Source organism: Haliotis asinina, chromosome 3 (assembly GCF_037392515.1).
Source record: "Haliotis asinina isolate JCU_RB_2024 chromosome 3, JCU_Hal_asi_v2, whole genome shotgun sequence".
Classification (NCBI taxonomy): domain Eukaryota; kingdom Metazoa; phylum Mollusca; class Gastropoda; order Lepetellida; family Haliotidae; genus Haliotis; species Haliotis asinina.
This window is the reverse complement of record NC_090282.1, coordinates 46062265-46083564: the sequence shown is the minus strand read 5'-3', so window position 1 is coordinate 46083564 and position 21300 is coordinate 46062265. Positions and strand designations below refer to the sequence as shown.

Genomic DNA, 21300 nt, shown 5'->3' with positions numbered 1-21300 from the left:
CAATGTCAGGAAACGGCGAACATCATATTAAATCTGTAATAAATGTTTCTAATAAAGCGCTAATAGATAGCCCATGGCTGGGATCCTTCCTACGGAACATGAAAGTTTCTAGCATCGCATGCCTCCATCCGTTTGGGTATAACATCAATGTACATTGAACCTGGGATCGCTGTAAGGAGCAGCGATATACTGTCTGTGTTACGCAGTCGTATAACTAGTCCACAAATTGAGAGCTCCATCCCACTGTTCACTACAACGACTTAGTTTGTGCAAATGATCATTTACAGTGTACCATTAACAATTAACCAGTAACAGATCTCACCATATATTAAGCAGGTGGGCACATGACAAAGTGGTCAGATTTATTTGCAAAGTCACAGTCAGAGTCACACCAAAGACATGTGATCCCTTGTAATAGGCTTTAGGAATCAGTCTTAAAGGGGCACTGATGCTGAGCAATTTCCGTGGACTGGTTTAAACTTTTGTTATTGTTTTTCTCCTGCGAGTACCCGGATGATATCCCAGAATTCGTGACTGGTTCGTAACCTCTGCTGCGCAGTCCGCATTAATTAAGAGTTTAATTATAGACAGTTTCTCTATTTTGTCGCATAACCCTAATTAGTTTGTTGTCATATTTGTATGATTTTGAAAATTAACAAAAGAACACACAGTCTGCTTATGCTTATAGTAAATTTCTAACATGACGGTAACATTTAGAAATTGTATAGGCTGCCAACAGGGATCCTATTTCACACACATACGCAATCTAGTGTGTGTTTTTTGTCATATAGATTCTGCTGAAGGCTACATCAAATAAATTAAAACAAAATGCAAATAATGAATGTTAAACAGACTAATTTTATAGCAACAATGTCCGGCTACTACCTTGTTCAGGAATGTATCCATCAATATCCACATAAAAGAACGATATTCCAAGCTGGTAAATAATCCTGCTCTGTGTCGGGTGTCTTACAACAGTCGATTTTGCGAAAATGTAACACATCATTCCACATCTTTTACACCGGTGAAAACCTGATAAACTTTCATTGGTCACCCAAGATAGCACACCTGGCAACTAATTGTATGATGTCCGCCATTCTAAGTAATTTAGTTAACCAATAATGAGCAATGAATCAATCAACGCAATGATGGTTAACTCTTTGAAGGGAGGATGTTGTTTTTACACTTGCACTTTATGACAGGGTGTAGTCAGTATAGATTAGTACATCTACACACACTGCCTTTTGACAAATCCTCTGTAGAAGATAAAAGTAAGTAATTAATCAGTGTGTTATCGGTTAATCCTTTGATCGATGTTTGTTTTTGTAAGTCAGCTGATGAACCCTCTTACATCACTTACATGCACATATTACATAACATACAATACATTTGCCATTACAGACCTTAATTCATAATGTTGAGTATTTACTCCAGACAGGAGACATGCCAAATGGGAACCTTTGTTGAGCAACCTGAGAGGTGTGACCACTAATTATACCTGTTATAAATTCATTAACTGACCACCAAGAGAATGATGACAAATAACACATGTAGGTTTACACCATCAAACGCGAGTTACAGCAAGGAATATGTAATGTCTGTGTGGCATGCAGCCTGAAAACACGTATGGGCCAAAACTGTTTTGAGGATACGAACGGAACTTCGTTACATAAGGAATACATACAGGCATTTGCTGTGTACTTAGATGAATAGGTGTAATCAGTTTTTTTACGTAAGAAAATTTTCAGATTTCTCTACCAATGGCAAAGTTATCCTTTTTAGTTTACGAATTCAAATAAATCAACTGTGTGTTTTTATTATCATAGATAATAAACCAGGGTAGCTACCACAGCTACCAAAATTTACGTATGATATTGGCTATCACAGCTGGGCGAACACTCAAAACTATCTAAATAATAAAGCTTTGCTATCTTTCGGACTGAAACAAATGGCTTGCTACGTGTCTGTAGACATCATATTTTCACATAACATGATTAAATATCGACTGACTGTTTAGGTGAAGAAATTCTGCTAATGTGGACTGGAGCCCAGTCCCTTTGTCCGTCATGGTCGAGGGAGCGGGGGCTGACCAATTTGCAGTTTTGTTTCGTAATTAGACCGTTGGTGAGAAACATTATTCGCTCCGCATCAGTGCCCCTTTAATGATTGCATACATATATTTATGTTTTACTTGTTTGAAATTACTTAGATGTGTCTTAAGCTGCAAATACTGAAAATAACACATACTCAAATATTTCTGATCCAGTCTCATTAAAGGGTAACAAAACAGCCAACGAAGCAACACCAGTATCAGAGACTTAAGTCTTTATGTGTGAAACTGTCAGAGAATCTCATTTAAATTAATGTATTACACTAGTTTAAAAAATTATACGTCATCACCTCAGACATATTTGACGCCTCCCCTAAAACTATTACACATATGGAGCTGATGTATGAGTGATTCCCAACTGTGTTCTCACAGAATTCCAATCGCTCACTTTGAAACTTGTATTTTTCCTTATTTTGACTACTGTTTATTATGCTTATCTCCTTCTATGTGAGTGATAGTGGAACACTTGAATCCCTTGCAGCTCCCGTAGAGCAGACGTAAAATTTCATTCTCCCATGAGTTGCCTCCCTTTTCCTGCCAAAAAGTCATGTGACTTGCCATGCTGATCACTCTCACCTTCATTGCCCTAGGGGATGTTTGGGTGAGCTCTGGAGACCCATATACGCACTATATTCTTTGATATTTAGATCCTTTCATCCAAATTATGTTGAGTATGGTTTTTGGTTACAGTTAACATATTAATTCATGAGGTTTGCAATTTATAATACATTATAGACGTGTGATGGTGAGGAGATCACAAGGGACAGTCGTCATCTGCTGGTCAGGATCATCTGCGGCAGGAGATTTGTCTTCATCTAGAGCCTTAACAAAATTAACTCGTTCCAGCAGATCACGTTAGAGGTCCTTTGCTGAGGACACTGCACCTCTTGATGAAGCAGACATATGTACAGACCCTCCAATATTTCTACCCAAAGTACCAGTAACAACTATGAGAACGTCAACACAGGCTACTACAGCGACGAGACTTGACCCTTGCAACTATGACAACTGTTCAGCTGGTTGAAAACCAGCTTCCAGCACCACACACCAGTCTCTAGCAACCCAGACATTTGTCAGTATCAGTGCAGCCTGGAGCTAGCACCTTAGTGTTCTTGAACACTTTGACTACACCACAGCAGTTGCAGCCTACAACACAGAAGTCCGACCAGGGCGACTTCAAGAAACAGTTTACTTTGCAGATGAAGTTTGTACTTCGATAGAGAGAAAAGAAGAGCTGCGACGACAGATTGTGTTTGGGGAACCATGGTTCTTTTGAGAACCTGTGCCTGTGAGATCAACGTCCTCGTCCATCAAGGCTATGATTGAAGGCAATGTTCGCGAACATTCATGCTCAAGAAGACCTTCACGTCTTGAAGACTCAGCCTCAGGGGAAGAGAAAGGAAGTTCCACAAACATCCCAGAGACTATGAGAGACTACAAAATCACGTACATGGACCCTCAACATCCAAGAACATCAGGCGGGAGTGGAAGAAGTGAATCACCTTTGTGATCTAGTCATACCACGTCAGCATCCCATAGCTACCACAGACATAGATCAACACATTAGGGATCTTCATGGGATGGAAACGACAGACGTTCACTGGAGAAATGTTGGCAAAAGGAAGGTTCACAAAGGCACTATTCGTCAGACATGGAGCACAGATCATTTAATAAAGACAACAGGCCTATCGGCAAAGCAGAAGTTCATCTAGATTCTCCGATTTTGCTGCCTGAGGTACCCTTAAGATCAAAGATTACGTTGACGCAGACTACTTCATCAGTTAGACCATTACAGTCACGACAGCTTCCCAGCTGTTTCATGATCGATAACTGGCAACGCAGATGTTAGTCATCAGGGACAACACCAGCATGGCCTCAGCATTCATTAACACTTTGACTGCATCCTGTCATGTTCAGTCCACATCACAGAACTTCATCCCAGGCATGTTCATGAAGCAAGTTATAACACAAACAATGGCTATGCTGGATCAACGTTTGGCTGAAGAGAGAGGTGCACCCCAGAACCCAACAATGTCAGACAACGTTCAAGAAAGCACTATCATGCATGCAGTTGCGAGCGTAACGTTCGTAGACAGCAGACTGGTACACAAAGTTAAACTGCATGATGAAGATGATGTCAACCTTGCATAAAAGCAGCTACTTTGAGATCCTCTCTATTAGACATCGTTCCGGTGCAGTTTACATGAGATCCATGGGATGTACCAGTTGACACAAGCCAAAGATCAGCATCATTGCAGTTCCTCATCCATACATTTCATCCATCTCAATGGCTATTGGGCTAACATTCATTTTGATGGATTATTCGATTCAGCACATCAATTCTGTGACAAAGTTATCAGCTCAACAGTAATCTGTTTGTGTATTAGAACACATTTTGATTATTCAAGAATACTTTACGCTGCATCATTGAGACCATTTACTACTGACAACCAGTAACATTAAGGAAACGTGGAAACACCATCAGAACATCTGTATATGATGACGACTGCATTGTCTTCAATTCAGACATTCGTTTCATCAGTGTGAGACACTCACGAATGCTCTGAGCATAGCATGAGAAGGACGTGTTCCAGTCTCCTGTTCTCCAGCCATTCACCCAGCGAGGCCTTATAAAATGGCACTTATCCATCAAGCAACTCAAAACAGAGCAGCCCGCAAAACTGTTTTCCCTTATGCCTTGTTGATGGCTTTAGCATTTGTTAAACTGATCTTGCATGAAAGCGCATCCCATATGCTTTTGAATTGAATCACATTTATACTCACAGATGCCTTGATATGCCATGTTATGGCATTCGTTCATGGTCCTTAAGAGATGAAATGCATGTCGCTGTCTTCGATGATCATTGGTGGCGATGAAGATTTCGTTGTTGTAGCCCATCTGTGTGTTCACCCACAGTTGCAGTCCCACACATCAGCTTTCGACAGGGTGTATTCCAGCATTTTGAAAGCATTCAATGGCACTCGGCAGATCATCCAGAGATGTCATGGCATCTTCGACGTTCACCACAAATTTTTTTTGCGCGCTGTTATCTGTCCCTTTACCAGCAATGCCAGAACATGTTTCCGCTCGTGCGCCCAGAATGGCCCACAAATACTTTCAAATCAAATTGTTGAAGCAGTAAAAGTAATCCCTTTCAAATTGTCCTGCATAAACATTTTCCAGTCATCTGCAGGTCCCTGTTAAATCTCCAAATGCGGTCATCTTTGCTAATTTGTCAAAAGCCATGTAATCATCGTTCCACTCATTTGTCAGGATATAATGATACTTGTAACCCCAGTCTTTGACCAGCTGTTTGCTGGCTACCATGAGGCGCATGTTGTGAATGAATTGAATACCCAAACCATGGATCACTGCTGGCAAACGCCAATCGACCGTCTTCAGATCTATTTAGAATTTGTCACTTATGTGTTCGCAAGCTCATCCATTTCACAGTTTGCTCGTTGCATTCCACACCTGGTCCTGTGGAATTGGCCACTCATTTCTTTCGGATGTGTCTGATCTGGTAGTACGTGTGAAACAAGAACACAACCAACTTAGTTCATTGCAATGAATGTCGTTCAATGCCATGCTTAATGCTGTTGTTGCTTACCACAAGGCTAAGTTAAATTGATTCTGCCAGAACTGCATTGGGTTGTTCACCCAAGCATGCACATTTGTCACGTTCATGACCAGCGATCAATAATATTGAAACAAATTGATGATCCAAGCTCGGAAATGGGAAGAACCATCTTTTGCATCGACCATGATCTTCATCTGCATGACTTTGACAGCGTTTACAATATCGCTTTTAGGATAAATCTCTCCTTGTGTATACATTCTTTTGAAATTTTATATATTTTAACATAGTTTTCAAAATGTATGTGATGTTGCCGCAAATATTTTGCAGTGAACCTGTCGATAACATGCTGGGTCAACTCGAGGTCGCACTCTGCAATGTCATGTACCATCTATGATGGACCAGTGGATGACAACAACAACAAACTCTTTGGCAACAATCAGTGCCACATCCTGGCCCACATTTACTACAGCATGTGCTCGCTCAATAAAGAAATCATCGAACCACTGGGTGTCATGTTACAGAACAACGGGAAAGGCCACTGGAGACTCAACTGACCTCTGACCAGAAATACCACCGCATACCAGAAAATTACCAGATCTTGTTCCATTCGGTGAACTGTGCATTCATCTCGGTCAGCTGAGCATGAATGTTTAAAGCATATGACCTTCCATCCTGCTGAGAGACGTGCTGGTGAGAACGGAAAATTACAACAACAGCTGATCTCAGTTGTTTTTGCCCTTACTGCACAAGAAATTAACACGAGGCATCATGGAATTTGAAATTTCATTTTAACATGTAAAACTTAATCCCTTAAGTTTTGCATACCTCAGCATCATGCTGCATGTAAAACAATGACTCAAGTTTCTGGTCCAGGAACAGTCATGCCACTGGAAAATGCACCAACATATTGATCTCTGACCTTGGTGACATGGATGGATTTGACAAGCCTGGAATCGGTGGCAAACTGTATGCTTGCAACTAAAAACCAACATGTACAAACGTGTTGAAGTGCCCTTCACCAGTGGTGGATCTGGCGGTAACAGCACCCTAGGCGATTTCATTGAAACTAGAGGAGCAGTGAGCAACACGCATTATGACCTATTCAGCAACAATGACAACAAGTGAACAATATCCCCAGTCTTCGACAGCAAACTGTTCACCCTCCTGGACAACATCGAGGTCACAGTTGTCACCCAAAACATGCGGTACACGGTCATCTTCACAGACGACCACAAATGGGTGTTCGTGCCATCTTAAATGAAAAACAAAGAACACTTCCTGCCCAAAGATGTGAATAGGGGAATGCTGCTCATGGCTTACATGCCAATGCAAAGACACAGCATGATCATCAGCGCACTGTCACAAAGAATAGCCTACATGCTATCAAGTAAACGCAGAATGCAAAACGTGGGTTTGCTGATGGTGTTGGAATTTGACAGCATGGTCGACATCCTGGAACAACAGTCGGCAAATTCCAAGCTGGTGCGGGTGAAAATATATGCCCAAACCAGTCTGCAGGGAGTTACAGTTACCATGGAAGACATGATATTGCTCACTAAATTTTCTTACCCAACAACATTGTTTTGAAGTGCACGTCCAAAAAAGTATCTATTATATACTCTGAGCCAACATCCCAATATCATGCTCACTGATCTCCGAGACAAGGAGAGATTTGATCTGCCTGGCATGGAAAACACTGTGCACTTTGAAAACAATGTTTATGAGTAAGTGTCTCTGACTTCAAAGATTCTTACTGGTTGAATGACATCACCCTCACCTCACCCCAAGTATATTTAAAAACAAATGGTTACATCTCAGAAATTGTGAACAACAGGATCCTTCTCACATCTTTCACTCCAAGTTATGACTTGCAAGTTTTACGAATGCCAGGTCACACAGGCAGCATTGTAGCTCCAGTTCACTCATTTTCATATTTACTGTTCGACATACCTGATTACCAAAGGTATTTTTGTCTATTCAAATTTTGCTATCAAATTGTACACCATGCTGATAATAGAAGTATATCTTGTACACAGTCAAGGGGTGGCAAATTTTCACCTTGCATGGATTGGCAAGAAGCTGGTACTACAGACACAATAACCAACGTTTTCGTATCATCCTAAGACCAATATCATCACCCTTGCAAGCATCAGTAGGATTCCATGGTAAACTGTTTCATCATTGTTAATTTTGATCCATAAAACAATCTGGTAGCTTTATGGTATTTGGTAAAACCTTTAAAGTGGTCCCATACCAAGTTATGGTTTTTCCACCTTTAAAGAAAATTTGGGCTGACTCTACACTAACTCTAAACCGATGAGTGACTGCTTGCTAAAAAGCAAATTTGCATTTGTGTGACCACATAGTGTGTTCTCTTATAAGGCAAACTGGAGTTTTTGGTTTGCCCAAACAATGGTTCCATTTTCAAACACTACTCTGTTAGATCTTTCTTCTTTCTGCTTATGCTATCTTATATTCTTGCTGTTTTCCTGGCTAAGATCAATATTTTTTCAGTACGCCTCCTTTGCAGAAAATGATCCGCTCTTCCAAGAGAATCCATCACTAACTCCTGGTATCTCAGTTTTCTTGCTTGTTCATTTTCGTTACACCTTTAGCAAAACCCTAGCTCTAGAGCATTTTTTCACTCATAGTTTCGTAGATGTTGAGTGATGCTCCACCATCATTCCAACAATATTTTTCACTCACACAATGGGACAACTGATTGTAAAAATATCATTTGTAGGGACCTGGTCTCCGACCATCACTCCCTATACTACTAAAAGTGGTGTAAAACATAAACCTACTCACTCTCTCTTTGTGACAAATAAGATAATACTAGTGGCATTTATATTTTGATTAAAATCAAAAATTGAGCTTTGCCTCCTGATTGCCAGAAAATAACAATGTATTATAATGATCATTACTAGAAATGCAATTGCACTGTCAACTCAATTCATTTCTGTACAGCAAGGATACAAGGGAGTTCAACCTGTTTGAATGCTACCAGTTAAAATTAAAGACTTCCTTCAGGTGCATACATGTTTTCTGGTGCCATAAATCTTCTGCTAAACTCCATGTCTTCTCACTTGTTTGGGTAACAATAGACGCCATTTGTTTCATCGAGATTATAAAAAAATAGATCATATGCTAAATATAAATATGCTATATTATACAATCAAACCCCTTCGAACTCGTTGACTGGCAACAGTCAATCATATTCATCACTAAAGTCCATGATTGGTGCAAGTGCAAACTATTTTTTAACGATAAGACAATTACAACCGCAGCTGACCAGGGACCAATTAGTGTACCTACCCTGTGCCAGGGAGGTCAGTTACATCATTATTGGCTTCTACCAACATGACATCAGGGAGTCATCATGACTCCTAAATTTTCATGTCTAGGGCAAACACTTATCTAAGGCATGTTTAATGGAGAACTTGAAAGGTTTACAGATGAGTATTCATTTCATTTAGACTTCGCAAAACATACCTGACACATTGTAGTAACTGTATTTGTTGCATATTTCATAGTAAGTAAACCCCCAAGAACGTTTACTGAGTGTGATTAATAAATAAAGATATTTTACTGACTATGCAAAGTAAATGCTTTTCTGTACTGGTGTGAATGCCCACAAGTGAACAGCTGATGGTCCTTTTGTTCCTGATGTACATGGTTAGTTCTGGTTACAACATCTGACTTTCAGTTAATATGTTATCAAGTGTTACCACAACATTTGTAAACAATAAATTTATGTTTTTCAGGATGCCTACCAAGATAGGTAGGGGAAGGTTAAAATTGATTTCTTGATATGAAAGTTAAATTTATCTGTGGAATCTTTTGTTCCTTTAAAGAGCAAATATGATTTGTTGGTAGATGACTTCAGACACATCCACCACTGGCTGTAACCCCTACAAAAGGGACAAAGTCTTGCAGCTGAACTACAAGGGGCTGCAACAACTGCCTACAGAGCTCACAGAGACTGAAGACTTTAAACACATCACTAACCTTTACCTCAAGAGGAACTGTCTGACAACACTGGTATGTACTAGATTTCACACAACAGGAAGAGTTACAGATAGCATGTGAAGCTGACTTCAACTAAGGTTATTTGAAAGCTGTAAGTTTTGAACATTCCAAAACTGATGGAATATTGTCATATAACGTGTTTTTGTGGGTCTAGACAGCTGACCATAAATCAAGTTTTTCTGTTGTAGCCTGAAGGAATCAACATGTTGCAGAATCTGGTTGTACTGTGAGTATTGGAATGGCAGTCAGTTTCCTAGAGCAAGCATGTCCATGAGCCGTTGTGAAAATCTAGTTTCCACTTGCAGTTTGTTCAATTAGCATTTGTTACATATGAAATATAGTTATAAGTCCAACATTTCACTTCAATAAAATCACAGTTATTGTTCTCAGGCAGTGGATAAGTTTCAGATCATCAGTCCTTAATCAGCCATGATGTTCAGACATTTTCATGATAATGGTCCTGTCAGGGTCTTTAGACATCCTTGTTGTGTAGACATGCACTATAAGAAGAGTAGTGGACATTCAGGGTCATTAGACATCCTTGTTGTGTAGACATGTACTATAAGAAAACTAGTGGACATTCCAATTTGAGCTGATATTTTTGTGGAACCAACCTGTCTTTTCATATTGATTTGGACAGTTATTGTTCCATTCACAGTGTGTAATGAATTTCATGAAAAATGCCTGTTTCACACAAGTGTTTTTCAAAATGTGTACTTTAAAATGCATGGATAGCATTAAAACATGTTCGTGAGTTGCTGTTTACTTCAGCAGAGACCACATAATAGATGTTTTTGACATGCATCTGTCATGTCAAGAATGGCTTTTCTTGAGTTTGCATGTCAGGAGTTGAAACGTGACCAAGCACTTTTGCACAAGCTCTTAATGTTTCAAAGTCAGTAATTAGCACACAACCATCACGATTTTGACAGACAAATAATGTTGATGACAAACTTTGATTTTGTCAGCCAGAGGCGACAAGGTGTGCTCAAGAACATTTCATCAAAACAGCTGTTACTAAAGTAACACTTCTTCATATCAACTGCATACATGGTAAAGATGGACAGGGAAAAACATTTTTTTCTATTTCCATCAGTACTTTAAACCATGTTTACAAGGCCTCTGAAACTGAAGATGAGCTTCACAGACCTGCATGTGTGAGAGTCAGTGGACTAAGGATTTAAATGGAACCTGCGTACACCAGGTGCATGTATTATCCCACCATTGACAGACCTTCACATTACAACATCGTTTTTGTTACGAATGGAACACTGGTTCAGTATTGCTGGTTTTCAGGCCGATGATGTTGGAGGTGGCAGGGTGATGATGTGAGGTGGCATCGCTGTCACTGTCAGGACACCTTTACATGTTATTGACACACATGGAGCAACACTACCATGACAACATTCTATTGTAATAAGGCACACATGCTGCCATGTTGGACTTAGTCTAAAAAAAGTGGGCTGGGCTTTGTTTTCAAAGCACAACTCGAAAATCTTTTATTATCTTTCAGCAAAACTTGGCACAAATGAGGCAGATCCCAAAGTGGTGCTGTTTGCTTTTTGCAGATTTCTGTCACTTATACTTTTCATGATATCCTTGGATTTGGATTTAGAAAAAAATCAAGTTTGACTTAAAGTAACTGTCAGATGGTTTGTTCTTTCAAATATGTAGGGACTGGGGGGATTTGTCAGTTTCTCATGACTACTATGATTGAAAATATTGCCTACCATATTTAACAGTGTGTATGTGGATTTGAGATTTGAGATATAAGGCATAAATGAGCAGCATTCTTTTCTCCACAGATATTTGCACAGTAACAAACTGACAGCTTTACCTAATAGTAAGTAAACTTGAATGAATGTTGTATCTTAGCATGTGTGTTTAGAGATTGCTGACAATGATTCTTAAACAAACTTTGATTTATCATTCAATATGAAGTGAGCATTGTATTGCTAATTCGGGTATCAGTGTGTTGCTAATTCAGGTATCATTGTGTTTCTAAACAAGAAGAAAATGTTGTATTGCAGAATGCTATTTTTGGATGTTAGTGCACAGTGATGTCTTTGTGATAACACTTCACTATTGTGTTTCAAGTGGTTTGCCGTGCTGCTTGTGGAAGAGGGTTTGTATTCATTAAAAAATCAGTGTACATGAACACATAAAAATATAGATAATTGTTGCAACATATGTCAGATTTGGGATTAACACTGTTGTCAAGCAAAAGATGCACAACATATGCACAAGGAGAAATATATACATGGCGGGGATGTGAGTTTATACAATAGAGAAGGTTGATGTCTTACTGTATAGTGTGTTGACATGAGACTTAGAATCGATACTGAAACATCACATTCACTGCAAGAAAGAAGTTGTATATCTATAAAAGTCTTTCTCCACACCTAATTTGGTAGTTCCTGTAGCTGAGTTTCTGAAAGTTAGGTCACATATCAAGCTGGAGAATATTGGAGGAAGTACAAATGCTACATTCAGACTAGTATTATTTCATACTACATTATTGTAGTCTTATCATACACGTTTTGCTCCTGTTTGTATATTAATGAGGTTATGTATTTCTGCTTTCATTGATTTCTATGTACAGTTTACAGCAGAGTCAGCAAAGGAGCAAATTTTATCGTTGTACAAGATTGCCATATAAATATAAATAGTACACATGTTTATAATTTACTAATACCCAACGGCTTTCTGATGTTTGAAAATTTTCCAGACTCCACCAAAAAATTTGTTTAAGAAACTATCATCATTTAGGACACAAAAGTTGTTATCTGTCGCGGCAAAGTGAAGCTGCACAAGCAGAAGAGCCACTATCTTGTTGTGCACGGGATACACGTGCCTGATGAAAAATGAATTTGAATGCTGATGTGAAACAGTTGATGATTAAAGTATATGATTTTTTCTGTGCTGAAACCGAAAGGGTCAAACCATTTTAAGCCATTAATAAATTCTGGAAGTGGGAATCAAAAGCTTTAGGAGTATCAACAAGGGTACTGACAAATGTTCTGGAACACAAGCATTGTGAGGGTGATGCAAATCAGGTAGGTGCAGAAAAACAAATACAAGTCACTGAAAATTTTGAAAATGCATTTGAATCAACAACACAGCCTTGGAGTATCAAAGTACACACTCTGGTGACTCTTACACTATTTCAGGTATCGTTTTAAAAAAAATTCAGGTGAGAGTAGGTCAGTACTCCGTGAACGCCCTGATATCGTTCACTTGAGAAATAAAGAAGTGCAAGGAAGGGTCCGAGCCAGTGCACTTTGACAAGACCTGGGTCAGTGCCTCTCACACTTCCCCTGGTGGAGGATCACGTAGAAAGCTGCCTCTAGGTAAAGGAGAGATGAATGATGCAGTTTCCCTCGATTGGGTTAAAAACAAGTTGGTACTGGCTCTACCAGAGAAGTCTTTTATTGTAATGGACTATCCTCCATACCACAGCTTGCAGAACCCTGACAGTAAAGCCCCGGTATTGAACAGTCGAAATGGTGATATAATATCATGGCATGTCAAATTTCAGGTTGCACGGCCTTCAAAGGCAACGAAGCCTCAGCTATATGAGATCATAAAACCCCACAAAGGTGTACCTTTCTACAAAGTTGACTGTTACATAAAAAGTAAGGGTCACGATTGAAATGATATGGGGTATTGTCAAAGGAGATGTTGCCCGGTCAAACACAACTTTTAGATTACATGACATAGAGGTTTTGATTAAGGAATCCCTTAACAAAATCATGGCTGAAACTTGCAAAACAGTGTCAGCAAGGTAGCTAGCATCATTGAACAAGGTTACTGGTCTCGGGATAGCTTACAACAGGCAACTGTGGCACCATTTGGCATCCCTTTAAGTCATGACTATGACACCACGACAGATGAGGAACCGACAGGTCTCCCGTAATCGATTTTGCGATGTACCCAGCCATGACTGGCTGGTCTGTTTCTGTGTTTTCACCCCGCCATGACAGATAACAGGTTTTGCGTTTTCAATGATGATAGTTTCTTAAGCAACTTTTTTGGTAGAGTCCGGAAAATGTTCAAATATCAGAAAGCTGTTGGGCATTAGTGAAGGATAAACGTGTACTATTTACATTTGAGCGACAATTTTGTACAAGGATAAATTTGCAATTCATTGGACCGTTTCTGACTCAAACGGACTGTAGCCTTGTGGCTGGATATGTTATTGACTAAAAGAATTGGGATAATACTTGCTGGGAGCTAAATACCAATGATGTGGCAAAACTTTCACACACCGCTAACAGAGCATCTGGTAAGTGTTATATATACTGTCTGCCTGGGTAGTAATTCCAGCTGTTTGTTTTCAGCTATTGGCGATCTTCGTAATCTGGAGTGTCTGGATGTTGGATCCAACTGTCTTACGTGTCTGCCTGAATCCATTGGCACACTTGCCAAACTCACATCCTTAAAGCTGGCATATAACATGGTCACGCACATCCCAAAATGTAAGTAGGTGTGTACTGTGTATTAAATAAACCCAAAACCCAATCAGACATCAGGGCTGGTTACCAGGCCAAAAAGATTTTAACCAGACCAGACACAGGCCTACCATACAAACTGTGAACAAATCATCAAAACGGAACTCATATACACCAAAACTGAATTCAATTACACCAAAACAGAACAAAAATCACCAGAAACTGCCACAATATCCTTTAAAACTGAAACAAACCCCCTGCAATGGAAACCTAATCGTTTGAAATGGAAACAAAACTCGCGTATCAGCTACAACAGCGCCCAAAAGGGTTGCCAAGCGCACATAACAGCAGTCACAGCATCCGAAAAACGGCAACCATAGCATCCTGAAACGGCATAGATATCATCAAAGATGGTGCAGATGGCAGATGAACAGGCTATAGTCAATAATGTTTTTCGTCACCATGAGTCTAATCTTGAAAGTTTGTTATCGGGATGTAGGGCATCAACCCCCTATTGTATTAAGCTTCAAACCTATGTTCAGACTTCCACAATCTGTTCCAGGAGTCGTTCGGCCTAAACAGTTTTGTACTTTGTTGTCGACAATGTGTCATGCTATTGTTTTACATAGTATACATAGAGTCACATTCAACGTTAATATATTTTGATGATTTAAAACGTTGCTCTCTACCTGTGAATTGTATATCTAAGTGTCATTTTGACTTTCACTATAAAGTGAACGAGTGCAAACTCAATCCCTTGATTAGGGCAGGGACGTGTGTTTGAAATCCACAGGAGGCAACATATTGATACTTACAAGAACTAAGTGAGACGAATGTTTGTACCACAATTTAAGCATTATTTTATTGTCTTGTTTGTTAAATGATGTAAAAATATTTGGAGGTATGGAAAATTTTGAAGAATTTGGACATGCACACTTCACAGTTGAAATTATTAGCAGGTTTATGTTTCATTCTCTGATGGGAACGCAATGTTGACCAAGTTTTAACTTCTTTTTACACTGAATACACTCAGACGTTGACAATTTTGGAACAAACTCTCTTTGGTCAAACGGGGGACCAAATTCTACAGAATTGCAAGCCTGACTTTGAGAAGTCTGAACATAGGTTTAAAGCTTAATACAATAGGGGGTTGATGCGCTACATCCCGATGTCAAATATTCACGATTAGACGCATGGTGACGAAAAACATTATTGACTACAGCATGTTCCTCTCCCATTGCTGCCATCTTTGATGATATTTATGCCGTTTCCGGATGCTATGGTTGCCGCTTTTGGATGCTGTGACTGCCGTTTTGTGTGCTCAGTGACTGTTCTCGGACACTGTTGTAGCTGATACGAAAGTCTTGTTTCCATTTCAAACGATTGCTTTTCTGTTACAGGGAGTTTATTTCGGTTTTAGAGGATATTGTGTCAGTTTCTGGTGATTTCTGTTCTGTTATGAGTGTATATGAGTTCAGTTTTGATGTATATGAGTTCATGATTTATGATTTGTTCCCCATTTGTTTGGTAGGCCTGAGACACAAAGATGTGAAGCATGTACTTATGTGTATGTGTGGCACATCTAAATGTTTGCCACACCTTTGGGTTGGCTAACTGTAAATTCAGACCGTCAATCAGTCTAGTCTCAGGTAGTCAGGCAGGTCTTATTTCATACACTGTTTATCACTTTTAATATTTTTGTCTTTTTCTTCATCTCGCTAGGACTGACATGAATCTATGTTGAACTGAGTTGGGATGGTCATAGGTTTCTACCATGACTTTGTGAAAGGTATATATGGCAGTGTTATGATGAGCACAAGTTACAGGATGTGATGGTACACTATGGGCATATGGGTGATGTTATACTGACCTACAGGCTTATGGGTGATGTAATACTGAGCTGTAGGCTTATGGGTGATGTCATACTGAGCTGTATGTTATACTGTAGGCTTATGGGTGATGTTATACTGAGCTGTAGGCTTATGGGTGATGTCATACTGAGCTGCATGTTATACTGTAGGCTTATGGGTGATGTTATACTGAGTTGTCGGCTGATGGGTGATGTTATGCTGAGCTGTAGGCTTATGGGTGATGTTATATTGAGTTGTAGGCTTATGGGTGATGTTATATTGAGCTGTAGGCTTATGGATGATGTTATACTGAGTTATGAGCTGATGGGTGATATTATACTGAGTTATCGGCTGATGGGTGATGTTATACTGAACTGTATGTTATACTGTAGTCTTATGGGTGATGTTATACTGAGCTATCGGCTGATGGGTGATGTTATACTGAGCTGTAGGCTTATGGGTGTTGTTATGAGCCATAGGCATATGGCTGATATCATACTGAACTATATTCTTTTGGGTGATGTAATTCCGAGGTAGAGGCTTATGGATGATGTTATACTGAGCTATAGGCTTATGGATGATGTTGTACTGAGCTATAGGCTTACGGGTGATTTTGTCAGCCATAGGCATACTGAGCTGTAGGCTTATAGGTGATGTTGTCAGCCATAGGCATACTGAGCTATAGGCTTACGGGTGATGTTGTCAGCCATAGGCATACTGAGCTATAGGCTTACGGGTGATGTTGTCAGCCATAGGCATACTGAGCTGTAGGCTTATGGGTGATGTTATACTGAGCTATAGGCTTATGGGTGATGTTATACTGAGCTATGGGCTTATGGGTGATGTTACACTGAGCTGTAGGCTTAGAGGTGATGTCACACTGAGCTATAGGCTTATGGGTGATGTTACTGAATTGCAGCTGATCTTGACAAGTTGTGCAGACCTTAAGTCACTGAAGACTGATTCAGTTCTCAAGTTCTGAGAACTGTGTGAAAATACTCTCAGGTTGGATGTTACACTGAGCAAGAGGCTTCTAGAGGGATATTACACTAAGGTAGAGGTGTAAAAGCAATGTAATCTGAGGCATTTGATGAGCAACTAAAGTAATGCGTAACATCACTTTTATCCCTGGTCTGAGAGTATTTTCACACAGTCTTCAGTGACTTGAGGTCTGCACTACTTGCCCAGATCAGCTGCAATTCAGTATTCCCATGTCTGGAAATCGTGAATGGAACTGCTTGCAAGTGCTGTTCAGGTATGTATTTCACCAGTTGTGTTTGACACTCAGCTGTAGGCAATCTACACCAACTTGTGAGCCTAGAGGCAATGAACAACCGACTGAAATCACTTCCACTGGAGCTGTTTAACTGCAGGAACTTAGAGGTGTTGTCTGTAGACTCTAATCAACTCTACTCCATTCCACGTCAGATCTGCAAACTTTCGCGTCTGAAGGAGATCAGTGCCACAGGAAACAATATCATAATGCTCCCTCAAGGTCTGTGACTACTGATGATTACAGTTTTACAACATGTTTTGTCATTGTTGATGAAAGCAACAGAGATAATCATAATAACAGTAACACACCACATTGCCAGGGTGTATGTTCAACCTACTTGACATATGTACACAGTATGTGATCTGGATTTACAGCCAAATTTGTATTTGATTGAGTTAATGACGACCAAACTGCCTATGAAACACCGAATGGTACATAGTTTTAGAGTTGTTTTTCCGTTCCTTATGCAGGTTTCCAGTAGGTTGTGAGGAGATAAATCTCCCACCTCAATATTGATGTGTTACAGGTATGGGTACAAGTGAAAATCTGAAATCCATCTTTGTGGATTGTAACTGTTATTTGACAGTCTTGCCCATTGACCTTCTAAAACGACAAGTTGGATTCTACAGGTATGGGAATATATTCATGCTGTGTCTGATGATACTCTTGTGTGTTAGCTTATACTTGGCATGTCAAGGAGTGGAGGTTTTGCTGTGGGTCACACTTAGACATATGTTGAAATTATGTTCATTTGCACCTCTGTAGTTTCTCCTCAGATTGATTATATATGAAAGTGACTTTGCATGAAGTATGCTTATCAATGGTGTAATACTGATATATAATTATACTAATTGTTAATCAAGCTATTTAACATTCAACCATTAAAAGTTTTACTTGTGTCAAAACTTTGTACAAACAGCAGAAGTATTGGTTTCCCAGCTGGTCACAGTGTCTGTGTATGTCGCTGCAGATGTGGCTCGCTTCCACTCTCCAAACTGTCTGATGCTATTCTGTCCAACATCTGCTGTGTCACAGTCAAACACACTGAGACATGTAGCAAGGCCCTGCCGTTGCCATGGGAGATCCGAAAGGTGGGCAACCTCACAGATTCCTGTGTCCCCACACTGCTGGAATTGGCTTTGAGGTGTACACACAGAGTACTGGTACATACTACAGGTAAATGTAGCACAAGTATGTATATACTGTACCGATGCACACTACAGGAGAATGTGGCACAGCTATGCATGCACTTTACTGGTCCACATTACAGGCTAATGCAGCACAACTATGTATGTACTGTACTGATACACACTACAGATGAATGTGGCACAAGTATACATGCTTTTTACTATAATCCTCACAAAGAATTAAGCAATAGATATTTTCAGTGTAATATCTTTATCAATTTTGATAGCATTTTTTGCCGGCCTGATACTGATAGGTAGATGTTTAAAGAATGCACAATCTTTAGTGACTGTCAAAGTGATTGGTCAGAAAAAAATTGATAACATCACCCAAACACAACTGTCCTCAGGAACAACATGCAAAATTTGTGGCATGAATGTGCTCCACATTTCACACATGCATTCTGATTAGTTAAAACCTACTTGTAATCATACCTCTGGTACAACAAGCAGGTCCTAACTTCATTTTTTTGGATGATAATGCCCGTCCATGAATGATAATGTCTGAGAAAGAGTTGTTAATGTTGTTCTGATCAACAACATCACACATATGGATTGGCCTGCGGGGTCACCTGATCCTAATCCCACTGAACATGCTTGGGACATTATTGGAAGTCGTATTTAGAGTTTCCATTTTCACCTCAGACTCTGGTTGAACGTGAACAGGCTTTACAGAGAGAATGGCAGGACATGCCACAACAAGAACTTTAAAGGATCATTTGGTCGATGCAAAGACATGTAAAAGCTTGCATTCGTGTTCATGATAGTCATACAAGAATTGCACAATACCATTTCATTTAATTTTGTTAATCATGTGAAAATTTGTTTCAGCTTTCTAATGCATCATTCAATGATTTTCCATTTCAGTTAGTGAAAATGTAATGAAACTTAAAATGTGTGTTGCTTAACTTCTTGTGAGGAGTATAGTACACACTACAGGCAAATGCAGCACAACTGTGTATGTACTGTACTGATACACACTACAGGTGAATGTGGCAGAACTGAGCATGCACTGTACTGCACTGCAACATACTACAGATGAATGTGGCGCAAGTATACATGTACTTTACTAGCACACACTACAAGATAATCCAGCACAGCTATGCATGCACTATAGTGATACACACTGCAGGTGAATGTGACACAACTATGCATGCAATGTACTGATTCTTATTGCAGGTGAATGTGACACAACTATGCATGCAATGTACTGATTCTTACTGCAGGTGAATGTGACACAACTATGCATGCAATGTACTGATTCTTATTGCAGGTGAATGTGACACAACTATGCATGCAATGTACTGATTCTTACTGCAGGTGAATGTGACATAACTATGCATGCAATGTACTGATTCTTACTACAGGTGAATGTGGCACAGCTAGGCATGTACTGTACTGAATATACCACAGCCAGCCAACTATACATGTTTTCATATCTTGCTACAGATCTCTCCTACCTGGAGGAAGTTCCCCCGATGTTTGTCCCACTGCTGTCAGTACCAACTGCCAAGTGTTACAAGTGTCAGTGCTCAGTGTTCACTATGGCTTTCCCAATGGTGTTTCAGTCCCAGCTGCAGGGAACCAGTGTTTACCTTCTGGCTTTGTGTTGTTCTGTCCTTTGTCTTCGTCAGTGTATGTTCATGGTGAATCTCCCTCTTGTGTACCCTACACTGGAGAGTCTGTGTCTTGCTGTTGCCATTATCTGATGATGACCCAAGAAGTCAGCTTCTGTCAAGTGTCACCACAGTGCCACCTTCAGGCTGTAGCTGCATCAGGTGAACATTCCTGGAGTTCACATGTTGACATGACGAACATGTCAGTTACTTTGTACCCCTCCTGTCCACTTGGTGGGCAAGCTGGGTGGTTTAAGTGTTTGCTCATCATGCTGTAGACCCGGGTTCAATTCCCCACATGGGTACATTGTGTGAAGACCATTTCTGGTGTCCCCCACTGTGATATTGCTGGAATATTGCTGAAAGTGGCATAAAACTCACTCACAGGTTTCAATAAACCTGGTCCATCACAAAGTCTGACTTATTAAATACTGTACAATATTAAAACATCACATGTCAATAGCTACGGTAAGATGGCATGTCAAAAAATGATATTTTAGGTGAATAAAATTTCTTATTTTGAACAAATAACAAATTATAATCTGTCTTTCACTAACAATACAGAGATATTTTAATGTGCATAGTTAATTGCAGCAGATTGGCTGATTTATTAACCATATCTTGTACATTGTAATGGTAAATTTCTATTCACGTACAGACACCTTCAGAATATCTGACATTCAGTGAAGATAAGAAGTGATAAAATTTTCATGTAAATCTCTGATAGGATTAAAAAAAACCAATTTTGCCAGTAGACGCATATGTATTTTGATTGAACCTGGAGGAAGTGATACATATTCTCAAGTCAATGCTGATTACATTTATTACAAATAATTACATTTTCTTGAATCAGTGGATTGTTACAACCAATTGAAATTCAGACTATGATACGAGCACAGGAATTTGAAGATAATTCCAACATGGTTCTGTATATGTATAAGCTGAAAAAAACATACTGGTGTATTTTAGGGTTGTGTAGTATAAATGATTGCTTAAATTTGAAACAGGATATTAGTATTCCTGTTCTGCAATTGCATGTCATGACAATGCTGCAGAAATTGCCAAATACACGTCTACTTTTCGCTTTTGAGAAATTGAAACAGTTGCAACATGTTAAAATACCCACCACCCTTAGTGAATACCAAATGCTTGCCTATACACCTGAGGCCCCTTTTGCAAAGCATGCTTCACTAAGATTAACCT

General features: G+C 39.6%; 1 protein-coding gene across 2 annotated transcripts; it reads left to right on the top strand.

Moving 5' to 3' along the window:
• The first annotated feature begins 172 nt into the window (after window positions 1–172).
• LOC137278117 (leucine-rich repeat-containing protein 28-like) lies at window positions 173–20484 on the top strand. Of its 2 annotated transcripts, none has more exons than XM_067810251.1 (9): window positions 173–336; window positions 9568–9732; window positions 9909–9946; window positions 11526–11563; window positions 14061–14198; window positions 17310–17516; window positions 17824–17926; window positions 18268–18473; window positions 19931–20484. In XM_067810251.1, exons 2-9 carry the CDS (start codon window positions 9568–9570, stop codon window positions 20188–20190), a joined length of 1155 nt encoding a protein of 384 aa, XP_067666352.1. In that variant the 5' UTR covers window positions 173–336; the 3' UTR covers window positions 20191–20484. The 2 variants fall into 2 exon arrangements, with proteins under 2 accessions (XP_067666352.1, XP_067666351.1); XM_067810250.1 differs by lacking the exon at window positions 173–336 and adding an exon at window positions 2657–2711.
• Window positions 20485–21300: the final 816 nt, after the last annotated feature.